This window comes from Siniperca chuatsi, linkage group LG11, assembly GCF_020085105.1.
Source record: "Siniperca chuatsi isolate FFG_IHB_CAS linkage group LG11, ASM2008510v1, whole genome shotgun sequence".
In the NCBI taxonomy this organism is placed as follows: Eukaryota; Metazoa; Chordata; class Actinopteri; order Centrarchiformes; family Sinipercidae; genus Siniperca; species Siniperca chuatsi.
Genome location: NC_058052.1, coordinates 16,695,023 through 16,716,821, shown reverse-complemented (window position 1 = coordinate 16,716,821; position 21,799 = coordinate 16,695,023). Strand labels below are relative to the sequence as shown.

Sequence of the window (21,799 nt, the reverse complement as noted above, 5' to 3'; positions counted from 1 at the left end):
AGGGTCAGGTCTCCCAGATTCCAAAAAACGTTCACACTTCCTCCTGCTTTTTTCCCCCCAGTTTTGAGAGAGATTTCTGTTGCCATCTCAATACAACAAAGGAGAATGGAATTTACTTTGTGGTACTCACAGCAACAGTGTCGCCAGATTTCAATGGAACTGCTTTCTACAAAGGAAATAGTCCCTAAAAAAAAGCTCTTGAGCTGGATCTGTGGATTATCCAAACTAGATTCCCTTCGAGGTGCAAAGCGAAGAAAATTTTAGAAGTTGCGCAGTTGCATATAAATCAATGTAATGCAAATATGCAAGTAGAGGGCGAAAACAGTTGTGAGTTCACCTTGGGCTGCACAAATTGAGGTGAAGACACATGCGCACAAGTGTAAAAAATTCCCGCTTATCCTGAGGCTTTATGACTCCATTTAATACATGTATGGAGACAAAGGACAAATACTGGAGGAAAATAATCCAAAGATCTTGAGTTCATGGTGAGTTCTGACATGACACACATTACAGTTGCTGCGTATGTTGCTAGCAAACTACAGCTAATGTTGGTACAGTCGGTGCATTAGCTGTTTGGGGCGAATAAACACAAACACTCCAGCTCTCAAATTCGTGCAATCTTCACATTGTGTCTGACTATATTTTAACAGAGACACTGTTTCTAGAAAGAGTTGTTGCTGTAGAATTTATTTTTTGTCAGTTATCAATGCTGTGAGCACTACAAACAAATTTACATTCACTTTCTTGATGTTGGGGTGGAGGCAGAAATCTCAAAGATAAATATGTCAAAAACTGCGAAATGTAACTATTTGGATAGCTTGGTACCACTAATGTTAATGTATAAAATATGTTTTTTTGTAATTTGGATGAGCTGACCCTTTAAGCTAACTAATAACTTACTCACTATACTATATCATAAACAGTCACATTTCATAGTACGCTTTACTCTCATGCTGACAGTCATTATGTGAGAGAAGAGATTTAAAACATTTGGATATGTCATTTTGGAGAGAATCTCTTCATGTGAAAGTAGACTATGAGAGCAACTGTTTCTGAGCGTGGCATGAGGAAAGGGAACGGTGTATGCCAGCTGTCAGAAGTTTGTAAACTCTCTCCCAGCACTTCACAGGCATCTGCAATGCCATTCAAGATGTCACTTCCTTTTGGGTGAAGTTGTAATATCAAATTTTTACTTTGCTATGTGGAGCAAATGTGTGTGTGTGTGTGTGTGTTGTTCATGTACATGCAGGCTTGCATGTGTGGAGATTCATTTGTGTCGTCTTGTGTGTGTGTCAGCAAGCTTAAGGCTGCAGGGCTGTGTGTTACAGCGCAGGCATTTGATGTGTAGAATTGTGCCTGAGGTGAAGCAAGATGTCTACCATCTCTCCAGAGTCTGCTGCTGATACGGTGAACTTAGTGATGTCGCCTCAAACCACCATATCAAGTGCACAGGGTTACAAGGAGGAAACTTACAGACTCATATCCCCCTTCAATTTAGACCTTAAATTGGTCACACCTCCCACTTTCTTGGTGTGACCGATGGCACAGGGCTGGACACACTTTCTTAAAGTTCTGTGAAAAAGTAAGCAATTGGCTGCATCAGGGGGATTTGAATCAGTCTGACCTACATGTGAGCTATGATCTAGGTGTGTACAGTCTGGCAAACATGTTGTTACTCTGTGCTTTATGCTGATGATGGTACAATAATAACCTACTGTACTCAATGAGAGCATACATATGACTTCTAACAGTCATCTAATAGCATTCAATACGAGGGAAGATGCACAAACACACAGACCTCTCACACAATGCAAACCTTCTCAAGTTGAAACCAAATCATAAAAAGGCATGATAAATGATGGAAAGAAAGAATGTGAAAAAGGATTTGTCTGGAGGAAAAGAAAACTCATATCATCAAGTGAATAACTGAGGTAAAGGCACATAGAAAGGGGGATTTTGTGTCAACCTCATGCAATGTGGAGATGGTCCTGATCATGGCAAAGGAGGAGGCAGGAGCAGCAGCGGACATTTTGCTTTCCAGATGAAAGCAAAACTTAAACTGAGGCATGGTTTACTTAAGATCTGAAGATCATAATAAATAAAACAAACTCCCCTCGTCATAACAATATCCACAGAGGACATAGTTATGATCAGAACCCCAGGTAAAGGTTGCTAAGTCATGCAGAATCGTTAACTTGCATACCTTGGCCCATTCTATTCATCCTTGTTGCACTTAAGAAAGAGAGGTAAGTAATCTACTGTAAGTGAGTAGTATTTACAGTTAATACACAACTGACAAATGACTACCAGTCCAACTAAGTCTTACATATTGTTGCTACAGTATTTAGGCTATATCATACATCCTAATTTTAAGATGTATTGAGGGCTTATCATCTACCATTTAATAATTAGTAACAAATCTGCATGCTTTTAAAATATGTCACAATTTCAAAATATACAGTTACTTTATTCTCCCAAATGAAAATTAAATTCAAAATGTATTTTTTTTTTTTTTTTTTTGGGGGATAAGGAGTATTCAACATGTAGGACAAAATATTTCTCCAAATTTGAAATAATCTTATAATTGTATATTAAACAGAACAGGAAATTAGAGCCTGTTAAAGAGGGCTACCAACATGGACATGCAATAAAGCAGTACAGATGCACCATGAATAACAAAATATCAACACTGCTAATGAGGGATGAGCTTATGAGTATAAGTAATGTTAGCTAAATGTGCTTTATCATCAATATCAGCTACAGTAGGTATATCACAAAACATTACATCCATGATCGAGGTGTACTGATCATGTGCGCTAAATGTGCACAAATATCCAACAAACAACATGTATTTACTACACAAGAGTTAGACACGAAACAACTAAATATTAAGACAGATACAAAAGGACAACTGAACAACATACTGAATGTGTGTTGTGTTGTATTATGTCATTTTATTTGGCTGTGCTTGAGGCCTTTTCCGTAAGCTTGTTTCCAGCCATAATGGACGTGCCATCCAAACAAGTGGTTTTACTGTTTACAATGCCACAGACTTCATTTGTAAGAAAAGAGTCTCAAAAGTCTTTGACTATAATAAATGAGCCCAGCTTTCCACAAAGTGAGTTTACCAATTTGTTAATGTCATGTTATGATTGCTGTGATGCAAGAGTGAAGACCACATGCAGATGATTATGAAGGAAACGCACAAATACCGGCACATGGACGCAGAGCACAAATCACACAAACAAAAACCACAAACACGCAATACACAGTATTTATCAGTGCATGTGTCACCACAGTCTGCACGCAAACACACACACCTATAAAATACAGGTCAGGTATAAAACAGTAAACATGCAGGTTTAAACTCTACAGGACATGTCAGTGCACGTACTTCTGTTTGTCGCGGGCCTCCCGGGTCTTACTGCTGCGGTTCTGCCGGTTGGAGGGTGGGATGGAGTGGACGGAGGAGCTCTTTTTGCTGGAGGAATGGGAGGAGTGGGAAGAGTGGGACAAGCTTGTCCGGGACTGGCCTGCGTTGTGGTCAAACTGCATGAGGCAGAAGATCAGGTCTGTGGGCACGAGCTCAAACTCATATGGTGGGTTCGTGATCACATACCTGCCCAGAAAACAAATGTTAGAAAAGATTCAACTTTCATAATCCTTGTGGGGAAGCAGCAAATAGTTAAGGCAAAAATAGGCATATATTGGGTATACTTCGTCACAAGAACATTTAAAGAGGCAATATGGGTGAATGTATGAGAAAAAATGTATCAAAACTTTAAGAAGATGTGTGAAATTGTACAGGTTGGACTTAATGTACAGAGACTAAGAATTTATAAATACATACATATGAATGTGTGAATTACAGTATGAAGCAAGTAATTAGAAAATATACTGCAAGATACTGTATATTCCATGTATAAATTTGAGGATTTTGACTATGAAGAACAATATATGAATAACACTGTGTATACATATGTATTATAATGTAAAGTAACTTAATTAATAGGAGGCAATTCCATGTATATTACATGAAAAATGTGTTTAGAAGGAGACATATATGTCTATTTAGCAGGACATAATTAATTGTTTAATAATCAAGAACAATTCTGCACCTTATTTGGTACATGGTATATGTACAGCTTTGAGCAATATTTATTTAACCTGCACTAATGTACATTTTATATTACAGTATATGACTATCATTGTACAGTATATTCAGTACATATTAGAGTTAACGTTATAGTCCCATTTGTAGTCTCTATTGTCAGTTTTGTATTTTATTCTGTTTTACATTTTTATATTTCATTTAGGTCTATATTAGTTATTGTATACACCTTGGCATTTTAATTGTACCTGTTTCACACCTACCTCATTTGTTTTTGTGATTTATGTGAAGTAGCTGCTGTAACTCTGCAATTTTCCCTTTGGGATTAATAAAGTACTCTATCAAGAACCCTAATCGCTCATTTTATTACATCAAAATATTAATTTTGACAGAGAGTGAAGGCAGAAATTGTACCGTTTTGTACACTGGCTCGGTGCATTGAGATGAGCGTCTCTTAATCTGTAGATTCCAAAACACAGCATGTTGTACGTCTTCAATGCTTTACAGAATAAATCCCCGTAGCAGCCGCCATCCTGATGAACAACAGAACAAAGACACCCTCAGTGAGTGGTAGGTCAGCCTGATGATCTGGATCAGTGATAGTAAATTCTCTGTAAAGTTGTTGTGAAAATTCAATGTTCTGCATTGCTGACGTTATATGGCTTGCGAGCAAATACCAAATGTTGGCAATGCAGCCTGTAACAATCAGCAATGTTTTAAAATGATGCCATAATTCATCCAAGAAAAAACAAAATTACTTCAGTATTTGAAGTTCTGTATAACAATAACAAAAACCTGTAAAAACAATGTTGGAACCAATTCAGCTTGATATTCTTGGTGGTGTTCATTGTTCTCTCTAAAGCCCTCTTCCCTCTCCACCCACTAAGGCCTGCTTTGCGTGATCACGGTTCATCACATCGGATTAAGGACCACGAGGAGCGGAGGTGGCCAGATGTGTGCTGCTGGGTAGTGCCAAAACGTGTCATCTCCGCTTAAACATCCACTTACCCCCAAGTCGGCAAATGGGCCATCGTAGAGGGCTAGCTGGGCGACGCGACACCTGTCTCTGTTGGCCAGTGTCTGTGGTGTGCTGTAGCCTCCTCTGAGAGCATTCTCCTCAGCCAACAGGCCCTCCAGCTCTGGTGTGGCTCCCCCTGTGACCAGCGTCCGAATAAGCGTGAGGATGTTATCATTGAAATATGTCTGGGGAGAAGAGAGAGGGGATATCTGTAAGCAGATGCTATTAGAGTCACAGGTAGAGAGGTGGCAGATGAGGGAAGAAAACAAGCGCAGCCTTAGCCTGTCTCTTCACATAGAACTGACTGGGAGGTGAGGAGAAAGGCCACAGAAGATTACAGAGGACATGGTGTCTTGTGTACCATGGCATATTTTCAGTAGCTTTAAAGGCTCGGTTCACCAAAATTACAAAAAACTATTTTCATTTACCTCTAGTGGTATGTAGCCATGTAGATAGTATAGATTTTTAGATATATATAGAAAATGTATATTCGCCTCCACTGTTTTTAATAAAACTATGTGCATGACTATATACCACTAGAGATAAGTGAGATATATATTTTATTGTAAATTGGGTGAACGACCCTTTAGTCATTCACTGTAAAAATGGTCTCATAAGGTAAAGGTTTAAGATACATAAATGTATCAAATTTGAGAGAGACGTGGTCAAACAATGACATATTGATAATTATAGTACATGTGGGATCATCACATTAAATAAAACAGCTACACACAGCACTATTCTTTCCTCTAGAAACACTGTTCTACAAGCTGTATGATGGCCGCTTCCCTTCTGAAACAACAATTTGACTGCTCTCTGCGGGTGTCAGATTCTCTTGTCCTTCAAGCCGATCAGGACCTGCTTTTGCCGCGCATGAAGACAGCCGATGTCACTCGGCAGCCCAGCCAGAGTGGCAGCTCCTCTCCCCGGGCCCCTGACAGGCCTGCAGAGCCTCATGATGGATGAGCACTGTCCATTAGCTGGCTTCACCTCTGACCAGTGCCAGACTACAGCTGACGCCTGCTCTACTCCCTGCTCAGCTCGGCTCTGCATGCCCCTCTAACCCTTCACTCACCGAGAGGGCTGCTGGAATTAAGCCATCACAGCACCAAAGGGAAAACCACAGTTGGTCATGGGAGGGGGGAGAGGAAAAATGAGGTGTAGAGGAGTATTTTTTTCCCAACCTTTATCTTATCTCCAGTGCAGCAATGACATTGTCAAAAGATGAAAGACTGTTTCTTTGGCCTGTTACAAGCTTGTATCATCGCCATTACGCTAACCTTCAACACTTACTTTGTTAAAATATCCAATAAGACTCTTGAAAGCTGAATTCATAATACTTAAGATGAGGAGTGATGCCAACAATTTCCCTTTTGATGTCAGTGGAGCTGGCAGGCATGTCTGATGAATGTACTGTACCATTTCATTTACCAACTTCTGCCTACTTGAAATGCCAAAACTGTGCATCTACTGAAACTCAATGCTAAATTTACCCCATTTTTCTCTACTGGGGGAGAAGTAGAGAAAATAATCTCATATTCGGAGACTATCTACTCTTTAATGGTAACTACTGATATCTCTGAAAATGATTGTTACCATAAACTTGAGTTTTTGAAAATAGGTTTCTAACTGAATGTGAAATTGTTTATCATATAGTAGTCACGTCCACCAAAGAAGCAAAAGAAAACAGAAGAATTCCCTACATTCTGGGGTTTATACCTTCTAAAGTTTTCTCACGTCCATCTTTCGAGTCTGACTCACTTCGAAGTTGCTCACCTCTTTCCCATCATCCTGTTTTTACCAGTGCTACAACATGCAATTGTTACCCAGTGGGGCAGCATCTCCATGTGCTCTGTGTGAAACTTCTCTCTAGTTTCTCTTTTTGAAATTCTGAACATTACTCTGCTATAGCATCCAAACAGAATAATCAGGAAAACAAAATTATAAAATGTGTTGCAAAATGTATGATTTTGAAAAGCGATTTTGAGGTTTTGAAAAACACCGCAACACAGCAAGTGTACGGAGTGTTTGACAACTTACCGCGCTCATCAGGGAGTCGAGTACACTGACAGCGAAGGCGGTGCCGCAGGCGAAGGGCTGAGTGAGGTACAGCTCTGTGTCTGGGTCGTCATCATCATCTTGGTCCAGGAACTGAACGTTTGAGTCGTTCACTGAGAGAGGGGAGAGAGGGAGTTAGAGAGGGGCACTGTGAAGAGGCATGAGGCAAACACACACACACACACACACCAACACACCTGAGAGTTCAGAAATATAGATATTATATGGTTAAGTTAAGTTACATTTGGGAAGATTTGGATACATCATGTAAGATAAACGTCTCAGGTATATAGGTATTCATCCACGATTTGAGCTTCCAATATAATGTAACATTAGATGCACATTATATTTTTCTTCTACACTGCAAGTTTAAACAATAACTTTATTTCTTCTCCAAACAATTGACATGTTTTTCATTGACCCTAAAATACTGTTGACTGAATTACCTTTCAGTCAGACTAAAAATAAACTAAATATGTTATCTGTAATTTGTTATTTTTTCTGTCCATGTACTGTATAATTGTTTGGAAGGTGAAAAAAGTGTTTTGGACTTTGAGAGAAATTATTCAGCATTTTGAATATTAAATCTACTGTATATCACATGCAGGGTGCATTTCATACATTTAGACAAACCACGACTTAAGGAGAAATATTTAAGTATATAATGCATACACAGTGATAACCATTGTAGAAGTCCCCAATTATGAACCAATCATACATCTATTCTGCATTAGTACCTTGGCCACTGAATCCTGATCTTTTTTTTTATTACGGCAATACAAAACTACATATATATGTATATGATATTGTAACACACACAAACAGACAAATTCTCAGTCAAGAGACAGTGACCAGTCTGTGGACTGTACAGCCTGCGTAAAGACTAAAATATGATTATTTTCTCAGAAAAACAGCATATAGGTATTTCTTGATGTATCCAGTAAATATGGTAAAAAGCAAGACTTCAACAATGGCTACTATGTCACATGAGAAAATCATGCACTTAGAAATTCATGCTAAGTTGTACAGCATTTTCCTTGATGAATGTGTTTGTCACATTATCACCTTTAGAGAAATACATCTCAAATATTTACCTTTGCCCTGAAAGTCAAATTAAAGCCAGGTAACAACACACTTTTTTATCTCATGATTAATAATAGGCTAAATCAGGTCTGCTAAATGAACTAAATGGCACAGTGTGAATGAAAATAAAAACTGAACCAAAACTGTAATAACCAAAGATATTTATGTCTCTCATGCATGGCATAGTCAGTAGAATAAAAAACACCAAGTGCTCCCTATAGTGTGTGTCTTTTTTCCTTAGATTGAATTGTTAGCAGCAGTGGGCAGTGAAGGAGCTATGAACCAGCATTGTGTGAAAAACGAGCATCACACAAGTTTTTGTTTGACTCCTCCGATATCTGAGCTTCAGAGATATGGTCTGGAGGAGAAAAAAAGAAACTAAAAAAATAAATTTTAAAAATAAATAAACAGCTTAAAAGATGGTTTGATCTTGAGTTTTTTGTTTTTGATATCTGATTTCTTCCCAGGCTTCCTGTGCGCTGTGGAACAGAAATGTCAGTCAAAAAGACAAGGGGCTGATGCAAACGGGCCTGGGCCAAAGGAGTGAATGGGTGTGTGTGTGTGTGTGTGTGTGTGTGTGTGTGTGTGTGTGTGTGTGTGTGTGTGTGTGTGTGTGTGTTTGGAAGAGGGGGGGCTGCTATGAAAACAGCCACAAGGACAGATTGAGCATGATCAAAAGCCTAGCTCTGCAAACGCAACTTGAGGGGGAAAAAAATCCCAAAAGAAAAAAAATAAATCATTAAAAAGGGGCCAAAACTAGACAGTCAATTTCAACCAGAACGAAGAATAAAAATGTGTTCAAAGTGAAGCCATGGGAGCAGTGAGGGCCTTGACTGCAGCCAGATAAATCAAGACAAGCTGATGAGGAGCAGAGCGGCGCAGCGAGGGAACGAACGGCAACAGAGGACAAAGGCTCAGCTTACCCAGCTCTGTTATCATTTGTATGTTGGTTCCACTTTTTTTTTCCTGACTGAGTGAAACCAATGGCAGTAGTTTGCCAGGTTTATCTAATGGTGATGAGACAGCGCAGGCAGGAGGAGAAATGGTGTTGTTATTGAAACAGTTTCAAAGACTGCAATAAAGGCAATTCGCTGTCTCAGGCCACTCGTGTCAACTCCGGCATTACACTGAGACAGTCATGGTTGTCCGGTATCTAAAAGTAAAGCACCCTGGATTAGAGTGCACAGTAGATACAAAGCCAGAGCTGTCAGAGCACTACACCACTACAACAACAATAAATTATTTCATGGTAAGACAGTGAAAGGGATAAACATGGTCTTATCCATAAACACACCTACTTTACACGCTACGCAAACAAAATTGATCATGCAACTCAGATGAGTCGTGTTTTTATATTTCAACTTGACTTTAATATGCTCCTGGCACTGTAAACTGAACATATGACAATGTAATCACTGTATATGGTTCCAATGAGACATGCAGCTTCTCTCTCCTCTGCATGCTCTTACTTCCTCCTTTCCCGAAGGACAACGTTATCACATCTACTGTTGTTGTAGCTGTGAAATTCGTTATGAGCAAGCAGAGGCACAACGCTTGGAGCGTCTAGCGTTTGAGTCCAGGACAGCAACCAGTGACTCCAATGTGGATAGCATCTAGTTCTGATCATTACGTATGCAGTCAGCAGACTAATCGCAGAGCCTCTCTGCAGGTAATGGCTGGCCCGGTTACAAGTAACATTAGGTAGCTCCTTTCTCTTTCTGGCCTTTTCTTAGCTGGCCTCATGCTCCATTGCTCCCTAATTGGGTCAGGGGAGACAGAGTAGCCGGTCTCTGCTGCTTTAGAAGGCCCCTCAGAGATCTGAAAGTTTCATGAGTCCCCACCACCAGTGGGAATACAGCCACTGCCATTGTTATTAATAAATGGACCCATTTTGCAACCAAGGCAGTTTTTTTTTCCTTTACCTTTTCACTCTCTTTCCTTTTCTCCTTCCCTCACCCACTCCATCAGGCTGAGTTTCTCTTGTGCATTAGTGGACAAATTGCAGGAGATGTAGCTATAGTCCTAAAAATGCCCATCTGACATCCTGAAGTTACAGTAGTCCACATTGTCCTCAGAGCAAAGATATTTTTCCAGTCTTTGCAGCTAAAATTATCACCACTTGACAAAGCCAGATCCAATAATTCACATACGAATATGAATTTGAGTTGGGCAAAGCTACTGACACCATGAAAGGGAACAAAAATTCCACACTCGCATTCCTAAGTCCATTTGACCTTGAATGAGTTGGAACTTTTGGTAGCAGCATGATGCTTAAGTCTTGGATTATTGGCTCTATATGTGCCTATGTCTGCAAATGAATAATGAGTTGATCTGAGGTTATTGGGTATGGCATGCAACATTTGCATATGAGGTCGGGGGAAACAGTTTTACCCAGTTCTGTGATGATGGGGATGTTGGATCCGGTGGTGACAGAAGCCTGACGCACAAAGCCATGTACTGGACTGCTGTCTGGAGATGACCTGTCCATTCCAGGAGGCGTGAAACCTGAACACACAGACACACAGACTTACAGAAATCAGCAAATAACATAACAGGGTGGCATTAAGAGGTCATGTAAAAGTATTGCATTTTTTTGTAGGTAAAGAAAAATACAGTCCAAGCAAAAAAGTGTGTTTTACTACAGATGTATCACTCTGTATCAATACCATTATACATAGTGCATGTCAGCTCACTCAGGATGAAATTGTTGATGTTTGCTTTCTGTGTCATTTAAATGTGTGGATTGACAGAAAAACAAGGAAGAAGGAGGAGAAGGCTAAGTGAACAAGGCACCGGCCTAGAAATTGCAGTATAGATACTGTGCTTTTAGGGGTCAGCTAAGACATATTTAGCATTCACATCCCTCCATCAACGAGCAGACATAAATTTTATATGTTGTTCATTTTGTTACAATAAAATTGGTGAAGTGGATCCTGAAAACCTTTTATCGGAAATGGCGTGGCTGAGAACCATGAAATACAAATGCAAGTGACAGGAGTATGAATTCACATGACTTCACATTTTTGCATTTCCTCAAAGTGACAAGTAAACACCTCAAATCTGTAATGCTATATGCATAATGCATCAACTGTGTTTTGACATCCATCATTTAGTGCTGACTACAGCAAAATGCCAGCTTATAGTGCCACCACCAAAGAAACATAATGCAGAGAATATATTCAGGTCACAAAGTTTTAAAAGGATTGCAAATTCTCTATGTCTGGGTATGTGTGTGCCTTTCCTGTCAAAAAACTCAATGAGCTGCTTACATTACAAAAGAGATCTCCCAGCCCTTTGCAACAGAAAAGACACCAACTAGTTTAGTACACAGCAGGAAGCACATACTGAACTGAAGCATGGATAATCATAACTCTTGTTATACCAATTATTGAACTTGGAAATAGCAGAGGTTTGACACTTTGAGTCAACCAGGGAGCACAAGCTCAGACAGTGCGAACATCATTTTGTCGATGTCCATAAAGGATGATGTTTACTCCACTGGAGAGTGACGGCAAGTTTTAGGATACTGCTGCTAAAACACTGCTCTTATTGTATCATAGCTAACATGAAGACAGTACGGAGCTGTGGAAGAACAGCTTCCATTTTGCGCAATGTGTACAGCAGAAAGTGATTGTTGGTGTACATGAGGCCTGCTGCTGAGCTGCTTTCAAAACCTGTTAGGTTACAAACAGCTCAAAAGTTGCAATGTGAGCTGGTGAGCTCCAAACAGAGAGCTGTATGTCTTCCTAAGACGGAGTCAGAGTACTGCAAAACCAGGAGAGCTAAAATGTGTTTATCTCCCTGAACATAGTAATCTTCTAAAAGTGAATCCATGCAAGAATTTAATTCACCATTAAAAAACATTCACATCTACGACACATAAAATACTGTATCTCTTTATACAATTAAACCATAAGAAATATGACAATTATACTGCTTGAATCCTCTTCATTACGGAAACATTGAATTATATTAGCTTTTCTCTAATTAGATTTCATAATCTGTATATACCTATAACATAACATTTTGGCAATTAACGCATAATTTCCTTATTGCCTCAAATAGAGAAGCCAGAGTTTGAAAACCAGCCTGATCACAGACAATGTCTCCTCTCCTGACTGGCTGTTGCTACTGTGAGGCTGTAACCTCGTCTGTTCAGCTACAACGTACAATAGACGAGTGAGATCTGGGTTACATACCCCCTTATCCCTGTAGCCCCCCGGGCACAGCTATGCTCTGTGGTTGACTACATGCTACAGCAGCCGTGAGAAGCTCTCCCCCAGGAAAGCACATGTTTACTTATTCATTTGCACCTTCTTGTTTTAAATTCCACAGACACTGTCTGAATGGGGGCATAGCTAGGAGGAAGGAATCCCCAAAGCAATACCTATGATACAATAGCAGCATCTGGGTATGTGTGTTTCCATGTGTATGCATGATTGCATGTCACTGTGGTGTGTATATGTGTTTTCTAAAGTGAAGTATTTATCACTGAAATGGGTGGTTGATGTAAGACCCAATTATTGATGACAATAGGCTCCATCCATCGACCCTGGGAGAGGATATAGGCTATATAGGCTTCCATATTGAGGTGGCTTTCTGTGAATACTGCTCCCCAGAGCGGTATGCTTTAAGATTTACCCCTGCTTATTGTTCCTCAGTGGCACTGCTATCGACAGCACATCACTCACTCAAGGCTGGAGAAATAAGAGCATTGGCATTCTCCTAAAACATGTGGAAGTGCTCTGCACTAAAAAATAATGGCCTCTTGGACCTTCAACTTTGATTTGTATTTACAACAGTCACTGTGGTGGCACTAAATAGTACTGAGCTCAAGGCATGTCATGCTTTTCGTGCTAATCATAAACTGAGTATTACCTGTTTGTGAATGTGTGTGGACAGATTACTTTGGCATGAATGTCTGTGTGTGTGTTGTGCATGCACATGCACACGCATTCAAACACCAAGGTGCGTGTGCATGTGTCGCTGTTTTGTTGTGACTAATGAGGAGCAGCTGAATTGGCCTGCCTGGTGATTTGTACTAGCTGCTTAATGATGATGAGGCCTGATGGGATGCCAGGTTCGTGTGTTTGTCTGCAAACATCAACAATCTGTTCCAGACGATCTGCCAGACACCAGATCAGGGGAACAACATCAAATGACACAGTCATGTTGATTACATCATTAAAAAATATTATCAAGGAGGTTTAGCAGCATGTAATTACCAGGGACAAGACTGAAATCATCAGAAAATTATGTGGAGGAACACTCCTTAAAGGCTTGATGAAGCAATCAACAGAATGTTTTGTGTGCATACTTCTTCAGGAGTTAGTCAGTTTATAGATGCCACTTATAACAAACTTGCAGAGTATTTCAATTAAGAGCACTTAGCAGACTCTGTGCTTGACAAACTACATCCATCCCTCCTGTGCAGCCTTCTCATTCCCCCTCGAATCTTTTCCTCTCTTCTTTTTCCATCTTTGACTACTGTCTTTCCTGCCTGCCACAACCTGTCCCCTTTGGGCAGCAGTGCACATGGAGTCTAATAGGACACTCCTTACCTTGGGAATTAGCCTGTAAGACCCCGATGCTGTCATCAAACTGCATAGATTTGATGTTGAGTGATGCCAAGATGCATTCCTTATCCTGCAGTGAGGCATCTTCGATATTGTTCTGATTGGCTGACAGTATTACGCACATGTCGCAGAGGTTGATGTTGACAGCCCTTAAATCTGCCCGACTTAATGGTGTACCCTTTGGGGTGAGGAGAACAGAGAGAAAGAGCAAGACAGAGAGAGAGAGAGAGAGAAAGCAAAACACAGAGAACAGAGAGACATAGGGGAGAGAAAAACAAATTTAAGAAGTGAGCGGAGTGGAGCTATGGGAAATTAGTTAACAAGTATTCTTGTTTTGAGGCGATGACATTCCACTGATCTAACTGGGCATTGGAGAATCAGAGACATGGACTAATCTAAAGGCTAGCTTATGCTGAGGGCTGTGTTTGGGATTCTCCTCTGATCATCAGTCAAGCCAGGCCTAACAAGCTCTAAGGCAGCAAGCCACGCTATCCGTGATAGGCGCTACAGCTGCAACACACATAAACTCCATTTTGGATATGCAGGATGTGTCACTGCTCTGGATGAGGGGTGTTGACTAAGCTCTCATGGAGTGATCATTCAATTGAGTAATGTGTCATCAAATCAAACAGACAATCCCTCTCAGGATTTCAATGTGCTTATAACTCAAAATGTTAATGCCTTGTTAGTTGAACAGAGATTCTGGTTTAAATGTGTCTCATATGGCGGTGAACTGGTACACTCACAGGTAAGATCGAGACCTTGGGGAAGTTGTGTAAAGTCTCCCACTCTCTCCGCAGGTAATCCAGCGAGCCCACAAAAACAATAGGCTTTAGCTCGTGGAAATGGAAGTTGCTGGCTCTTAAAGGCATCACCAAGTTTCGCAGCCCCACTAAAGCGGACGTGACATCCCCAAATATACAGACCACCACATGGCCGCTCAGTACTGTCATGGAGGCTTCACTCCGGGTCTGCAGGGAACAGAGGAAAGGGGGAGAAGAGCAGAGAGAAAGGGATGAGGAGGAGTGCAGACAGAGAAGATAGGAAGAGACACACAGAGACAAACACAGATGTACAGAATAGAAATTAGTGCTGTTAACAGAAAACTGGTTAATGTGCATGAGGTAACAAATTCTAGTTTAAACAGTGTTTAAAAGTCTGTTATAAACTGTTATAAAGCCATATTCAATAATTTGTTAACCAACTGTATAGTTGACTTATGTATTTAGTCCATCATTAAAGTATTCTACTTACAGGCCTTACTATTTACACATAAACAAAAGTTTGGTTAACCACTATTCTGTTTATAAACAGTTTATAGGATAATCAGAAATAGGAATTTCACAGAACAAAAACAAGAACAAAACATGTGGTCTTTTTTAAAAGGGCAGCTGATTCAATCAGGGTGAAAAATGCAGTTTGTAAGATTTTAGGCACATACAGTATGCATGACTAGGACCCTGTCATAAATCAGAGGTATAAATAAACAAAGCTCCTCTATTGTATGAAGTTCATGTTGAAAAGAATAATGCAATGCCCTGCTTTCAAGAGCTGTCGCCTGTCGCACCAGCTTGATGTGCATTTGATTGCAAGTCTGAGTGTAAGTAAAGTAAACTAAACGCTACTATGATACCAGTCGGTTTGAAACTAAATCTGTAGCTTTGTTTATTGGAGACATAAGGTAAAACTAAGAGGAACAAGGGACCACTGCTGCAAACTGGCTCATACTTTCAGCTGGTTGCCTGATCTGGTGGATTAAACATTTCTGCCAAATACAGATTATCTTTGTATCTAGAACATTTTTTGGTGACCCAACTCATGCAGAAATGTCCTTTAGCCCCCCTTACACTAAATGAGAATTAAAGTTATTTGGACAGGGTTAAGCCTGCCCAAACAAATTATGCATGAAACCTAAATGCTTACAAACTGCCTTGTTAAAACACCTGAGCAAACCCATGCGTAGAGTGTTGAAATGCTGATATCCTCGGTGGATATATAAAAAAAACAATAAACTCACCTTGAAACAACAGAGAGGCAGTGAGAGAAATTTCAATGCATATTAGTATGTGATTGTGCTACTATAATACTGAGGGGAAACTTTTGCTCCTGAGCATACTTACTTTAACTTCAGTTTTTTGCATATTCTATTATATTTTAGAGGACTGCAGTTACACAGTTCTTGCCCAACTCACCAGGATGACTTTTTCGATGTCCTTTGATGGGCACCAGTGAAACATCCCTGTCGAGTCATACCTCTTCACGTTCATGTCCATGCTCTCGATTTGCTCATTTCCAGGAATTAGAAGGGGATCGTGTCGACTGCGAAAGCAGAACAATATATTTATGTTTTGTGGAATGACTGCAGCCTTGTGGATGAAGTGGTGACATGAAAGAGGCGAAAAACCACCTGGGGATCTTGAGATTTACACTGTCAGACAACATATTAAGAGTCAATCCCATTCTCAAAGTGTTTTTGCTTTCTACTGCACTGCATACTGTAGGTCCCATAACTACCATATCATTCCTCCATTCCTTCTTGTCCTTGATGTCAAGTCATCAGAAAACTTAAAGACCCTGGTGCTCGCAGTGGTGCAGAGAACAGCAAGACTTGAGTGCTACTGACTGAATGGCATGACAACACAAGGCCAATTACCAGCTTTTACCCTCTCTTCCAGTTCCTGACGCCATGCAGCGCAAATAGTAAAAGCTCCAACAGGCTCACACTTTAAATATTTCAGGAATTTGCCCAATCACATTTTGCTTTCCCAACTGATGGCCATTAATGTTTCAACAGCATGTCACAACCAAACAGGCTAATCCACAGCAGTGGGCTGCTGAGTTTTATCCGGTGTAACACTGACCATGAAAGGGCTCCTGTCAGTCCTGTTATACCGCCTCTCTTGTTCCTGCACTTATCCTACAAGACATGCTCTCACAGTTCCTCTAAAGGAAAATTTAGGAGCAGAACATTTCACCCAAAACACTGAGTCAGGACAAAATGCAAAAATGTAATGTTCCTCAATAAACATTGCTTGTTTAACAGCAATGCAAATGTAATTTATTTACAATTCAACCCAAACAATGAAATCCTCAGTTGAAACAGCAATATACACACTCCAAAACAGGGAACTGCAGAGAGACAGACATTTGAGTAATATGGGAGAAAACATCTCAAGAATTTGACATACATCTCTCTCAGTATCACTCTCTCTACCCTCTATCAACACTGCCATTCAGTGACAAGGCTTTGATGTTGCCTCTTCCTTCAGCCTGCATTTGGGTTGCATACCATCGCAGGAAAAGTAAAAGTTAAAAAAAAGCTGTCAATTAGCCACTCTCTCTCTCCACCTCTCTTCCCTCTATCAGTTAGTGCAGGTGATAATAACACTGACAGCATTTAGTGTTTTTACACTCAGCCTGAATCTTTCATCCAGAGGCGCGTGTTGCGCCAATCAACTCCACAGAGCCCCCGTCACTTCAATCTGCTCAGCTCTGCTCGCCTCCACACAGGGGCTGACTGGTGCATGCAGGCGGGCTGCCGCTCCAGCTCTCTCTGCCAAGACAGCTATCTTTCACAGAGCTGTCAGTGATGTGACTGGCAGCCTGTCACAGGCTCCACACACCTCCTTCTCCCTCTGCCTTCTCTCTGCCTCGGGTTGAACCTACCACAAGACTCGCGGAGAGCAGACATGACGTCTGAGCCACAGTGCCACGCCCAAGGGATATCAGCTGCGGATGATACTGTGACATCTTCTGCGATTGGATGCATGTCGTCAGTCATGACCCGTCAAAAAGGTTTGTGGGAATGGTGTTAATGCCAACACAGAAATGCTAAGGATAGGTCAGCTTGGATGCAAACTGTGATTAAATGTCACCCTTAGTGTTTACAAAAATACACAGATTTGAATTTCTAAATTAATTCCTAAAATATTTATTTTTCTACATTTAATTTGTATTTATTATTTGGAAAGTATATCAATTATTAGAATTTTCCCCACCAAAAATACATTCACTAAATTTAATACATTTACCAATATAATAATAGCCAATATTTTCCCTGGGTGAGATACAGTATGTTATTAGATGCACTTTTATATAGGACAAATATCCAGTGTCTCACCCCCTTTCCTTCTTCCTCCTTCCCTCAGCATATATTTCAAACAGAGATGAGTTATTCCAGTGTATCACTCTGCAGTCACAAACTGGGGATGGGCGTGCTCCCCCAATCCCTCTCTGCCAGACTATGAAGGCAGCCTCTTGCTTTGAAAATTTTCCCCATCATGCAAACTGACAAAGGCATGCTTTTCAAAAGCCCACAGCCAATCTGTTGATCATTATTTATTTACGAAGGCCTTCAGGCTGCAAGTCCTGTAAAAACCATACTTGATACGTATGCTCGCTCTCTTGCTAGCTCTCAACTGTGTTTTCCCCCTCCTTGCTTGTAGAATAAAGTATCCCTAAGGCTACCTCAAACAATCACTTTTCATTGTGCATAAAATCCACCTTGTAAAGCACAACTGTTTAATGTATGTGGTGTTATATGTTGACGGGGGCAGCTGTGAAGGGGGGGCTGTGGACTGTGATGGGTAATTTGATGTTTTGCTGAGGGCTAAGACTAGGAAAAAAAACCTACACCTATAACAGAGGACCTGTCATCCCAGTACCCAAGAGCCAGCAGAATACAGAAGCACCCCTAAAGCAGAGAAAACTTTGACATCGCTTTGAAGCGTTTTCAAAACTGAGTAAATAACTCGCAAGAATTATTATCACTGCGAGATCAAAGCAAAGATGCATATATTACATGGCAAACAGGGACCATCTCCAAAGCAAAAAAGGAAGAGAAGAAAAGGTTTTGTGCTTTAAGTTAGGCAAACTAAACAGCCTTTTAAACAAGCAGTTAGCTGGAAATGTGCCAATGTCTAGTTGTTTTTGTAGCAGTTTTCTCCCTCTGAGTGAGGGCATCTAAAATGTTGCTCTGTTGCAAACTAGACTGAAGGGTATGACTCTGTGTTGGGCTAATGGTTCGGCAAGTGTGAAGGCTTATTAAGTGCTTCTTTTGTGGAGAACTGAGGGGGAGGCTGACAAGTATACTGGACAAAATCACATAGGCATGCCAGTGCAGTAGGAGGAACGCTGCCTAAGGGAATCTAGCAGGGCCAACATACAAAGAACTCGACTACAATGTAAGGAAAAGACACTACAATGCAATAATAACCAAAAACAATGTATACCAAGTGAACACAGAAATCAAAAAGTTAAATGATAGAAATTAAAACTATTATATTTTAAATTTGTATATTATGCTTATTTGTAGAAATTAAACAGTCTGTACATATAATGGGTTTTTTGTTTTTAAGATTTAAATTCCATACAGAAAATATGATTTGGAGATAAATATTTTCCCAGACAATTCAGATAGAGGAGTTTCGTCTGCAGTGCAGCTTCACTGCGTTATTACTAACAGTGACGTGTGTGTGTGACAAAAACCACACAGCTCTCTCTTCAGATTTTCCTATTGTAAAGTCATAAAGATGATGGCCATAACACTTTCTCTCATTAAGAGTGGGGCAGCGTAACTATGAGTGTTCCTGTCCTTTTAGATCTTCCCCGCCATGCCTTTATCCTGCCGTCCCAATCCGCACAGCTCGGCCTCCCTGTATTTTCCCCGCTGTCATGTTGCTAACCCCGCCTCGCAGCCAGAGGAGCACAAAAACCTACCCCTTTTATCTTTCAAAATCAATTAACAGCAATTTAATTCCACAGGACAGGATAAAAGGAAGGTAATATTTGAATTCATATTTGATTGTGAGGCTACATCTCACATATGGCCTTAAGTACCAGAAACAGTACTCACAGGGGTTCCCACAATAGAGGAGTAGCCCGAGGGCAAAGTAACCATGCAGGTCCCTCTGATTGGTTGCTGGTGTCATTAGTGCCAGCATTGTTTAAGGAGCACATGTGGACCAGACCAGAGGAGGTGACAGCTGCGACTTTAAAGCCAGAGGAGTTTTCAACGGCTCCTCACAGCCGCTTTTCATGACAGAAATATTATTTCAGCTCTGTCATTAACAGCTGACAGCATGGCATCCTAAACAGCCAGAACCTAACAAGGCACTTCTCATCTTTCTCTTTCTCTCACAGAGTTTCTTACCTCCTTCTTCTGCCACCCCTAATTTGCCCCCTCCCATCCATCCAAACTCCCACCATCTCACCATCAGCAGCATCCGCCTCTGAAGTATCTCTCACACACATCCCTCCATCCCTTCCTCCCTCCCTCCCTTCTTCCCTGTATCTGACTTCCTCTCACTCCCCGTTTGAAGGCTGGAAGGAGAACGAAATCAGCGTCTCTTACCTCATCATTTTGGGTGAGCAGTTGGGTGAGTTTCGCATCCCTCCGTTGCGCTGCTTTTTTTTGGGCGAGAGAGTTGATGGATGCTCGTCTTCGACTGCAAACACATGCACAGAATGTCAGAATAGAGACAGATGGTTGGGAATGTGTGCTGGACCTGACATGAAAAAAATAGCCAAAAATCAATCAATCATTGCAAACAAAAACAAAAAACTGAACAGAAGAAAAGAAAAATTAATAATTCAGTGTCAAATTGAGAAAATATAGAGAAAGCATTAGTAACAGACAATGGTAAATCTGAGAAAGGCAGGAGAAAACCACGGAGAAAAAAACAATTTACGACCTGAAAATGTTACAGAAGGCTCACATCCCAAAATCCCCATATTTTGGCTCTTCTAAGGTGCACTTTTACAGGGCCTTCAGTAATACACTACTGCATCTGTTCAGTACACCTGCTAAATTGTGCGGGTGGTTGGACCTCTAGCAGTCTGCATCAGAGTGACCATGCTTACCTACACCATTAATTGCCATGTGATGGTACAGACTGTCATTGTCAGTGGGGCACGGGCAAAAGCAGTGACAATGAGATATATAAAGGTTATGGAGATGGATCTTGAGTGGGTAGTTCATTTATATTTTTAATAAAACTATCTGAACCCCACCCCATCATTGCAGTTCTACTTAAAATGCACAATGGCTCTTCTACAGGTCTACCTCCATGCCAAGAGAGCACTAAGCACTCAACACACATCATGAACGACAGTGCACACTAACAGGGTAAGAATAGTGGACTATGAATATCGAAAGCAGCTAGTAAATACACATCATCCTCCAGTGGAAGAAGGTCAGGGCTGGGCTTAACAGTTTAAAAGAAAAAATAATTATTTATGTAAGATTAAATAGTCCATTTTGTGTTTTTAAGATTATTTTGATCAGATTTAAGTTCAGCTTCCTGTCAGCTACGCTTTTCTGTGTTTAGAAATAGGAAGAAAAACACTATTTTTCAAACTTTGCTTGTGTCCCAGTCAGACAGAGAGGACGCGAAAGAGCAGCCAGAGTGAGGCCAGGGCTAGTCGTCTGAAGATTTCAGTCAAGTTAACAGTGGTCTGATCTTCACGACTGTCTGTGAGTTTCAAGAGCTTTCAGACAGGCACCCAGATACTCTTATCCACTCTGCACTCTCCCAGCGCAAATGCCAAGTGCACCGTCACTTCAAACCCATATTAGTCCTTTGGTTAGAATCAATAACACAGCATGATATTAGTTCAAATCAATGTGCACGCTGCAAGCTGTGACTATTCCAAGCATGTGGAAATTCATCATTGTCTGAGCACCTATCCTAGGCTGTCATCTAATTCTGCTAATAAAAGATAAGAAATATGACTTTGCCTTCTAATAAAATGTCATTCTCTGACATTTCCTTTATGCAATTGGGCATTCAGAATAGCTAATATCACAAGCACTTTCCACTTTACAAATAATTCTCTCTCTAATGTACTTTGAAAATACCACATCAGAAAATATGCATTCCCTGCCATATTGTTTGACAGACTCTTCTTGGTTTAAACTTAATTTGTTAACAGTAAAAGCATAACACTTCTCAC

The 21,799-nt window shown here is 40.6% G+C and overlaps 1 protein-coding gene across 34 annotated transcripts in view; it reads right to left on the bottom strand.

The window, feature by feature from the left end:
• The window catches only part of kcnma1a (potassium large conductance calcium-activated channel, subfamily M, alpha member 1a), a 142,609-nt gene that overhangs the window by 4,853 nt on the left and 115,957 nt on the right, over window positions 1–21,799 (bottom strand). For 26 of the 34 annotated variants that reach the window (XM_044214232.1, XM_044214233.1, XM_044214236.1 and 23 more), the window contains 10 exons: window positions 20,199–20,292; window positions 16,039–16,165; window positions 14,593–14,817; window positions 13,832–14,024; window positions 10,662–10,775; window positions 7,170–7,300; window positions 5,120–5,314; window positions 4,526–4,644; window positions 3,395–3,619; window positions 2,204–2,232 (listed from right to left, as the gene is read on the bottom strand). In XM_044214232.1, coding sequence (XP_044070167.1) covers window positions 2,204–2,232; window positions 3,395–3,619; window positions 4,526–4,644; window positions 5,120–5,314; window positions 7,170–7,300; window positions 10,662–10,775; window positions 13,832–14,024; window positions 14,593–14,817; window positions 16,039–16,165; window positions 20,199–20,292 — 1,452 coding nt within the window. Of the gene's footprint in view, window positions 1–2,203; window positions 2,233–3,394; window positions 3,620–4,525; window positions 4,645–5,119; window positions 5,315–7,169; window positions 7,301–9,193; window positions 9,278–10,661; window positions 10,776–13,831; window positions 14,025–14,592; window positions 14,818–16,038; window positions 16,166–20,198; window positions 20,293–21,799 lie in introns of all 34 variants that reach the window. The other 8 variants (XM_044214237.1, XM_044214256.1, XM_044214262.1 and 5 more) reach the window with 3 other exon arrangements.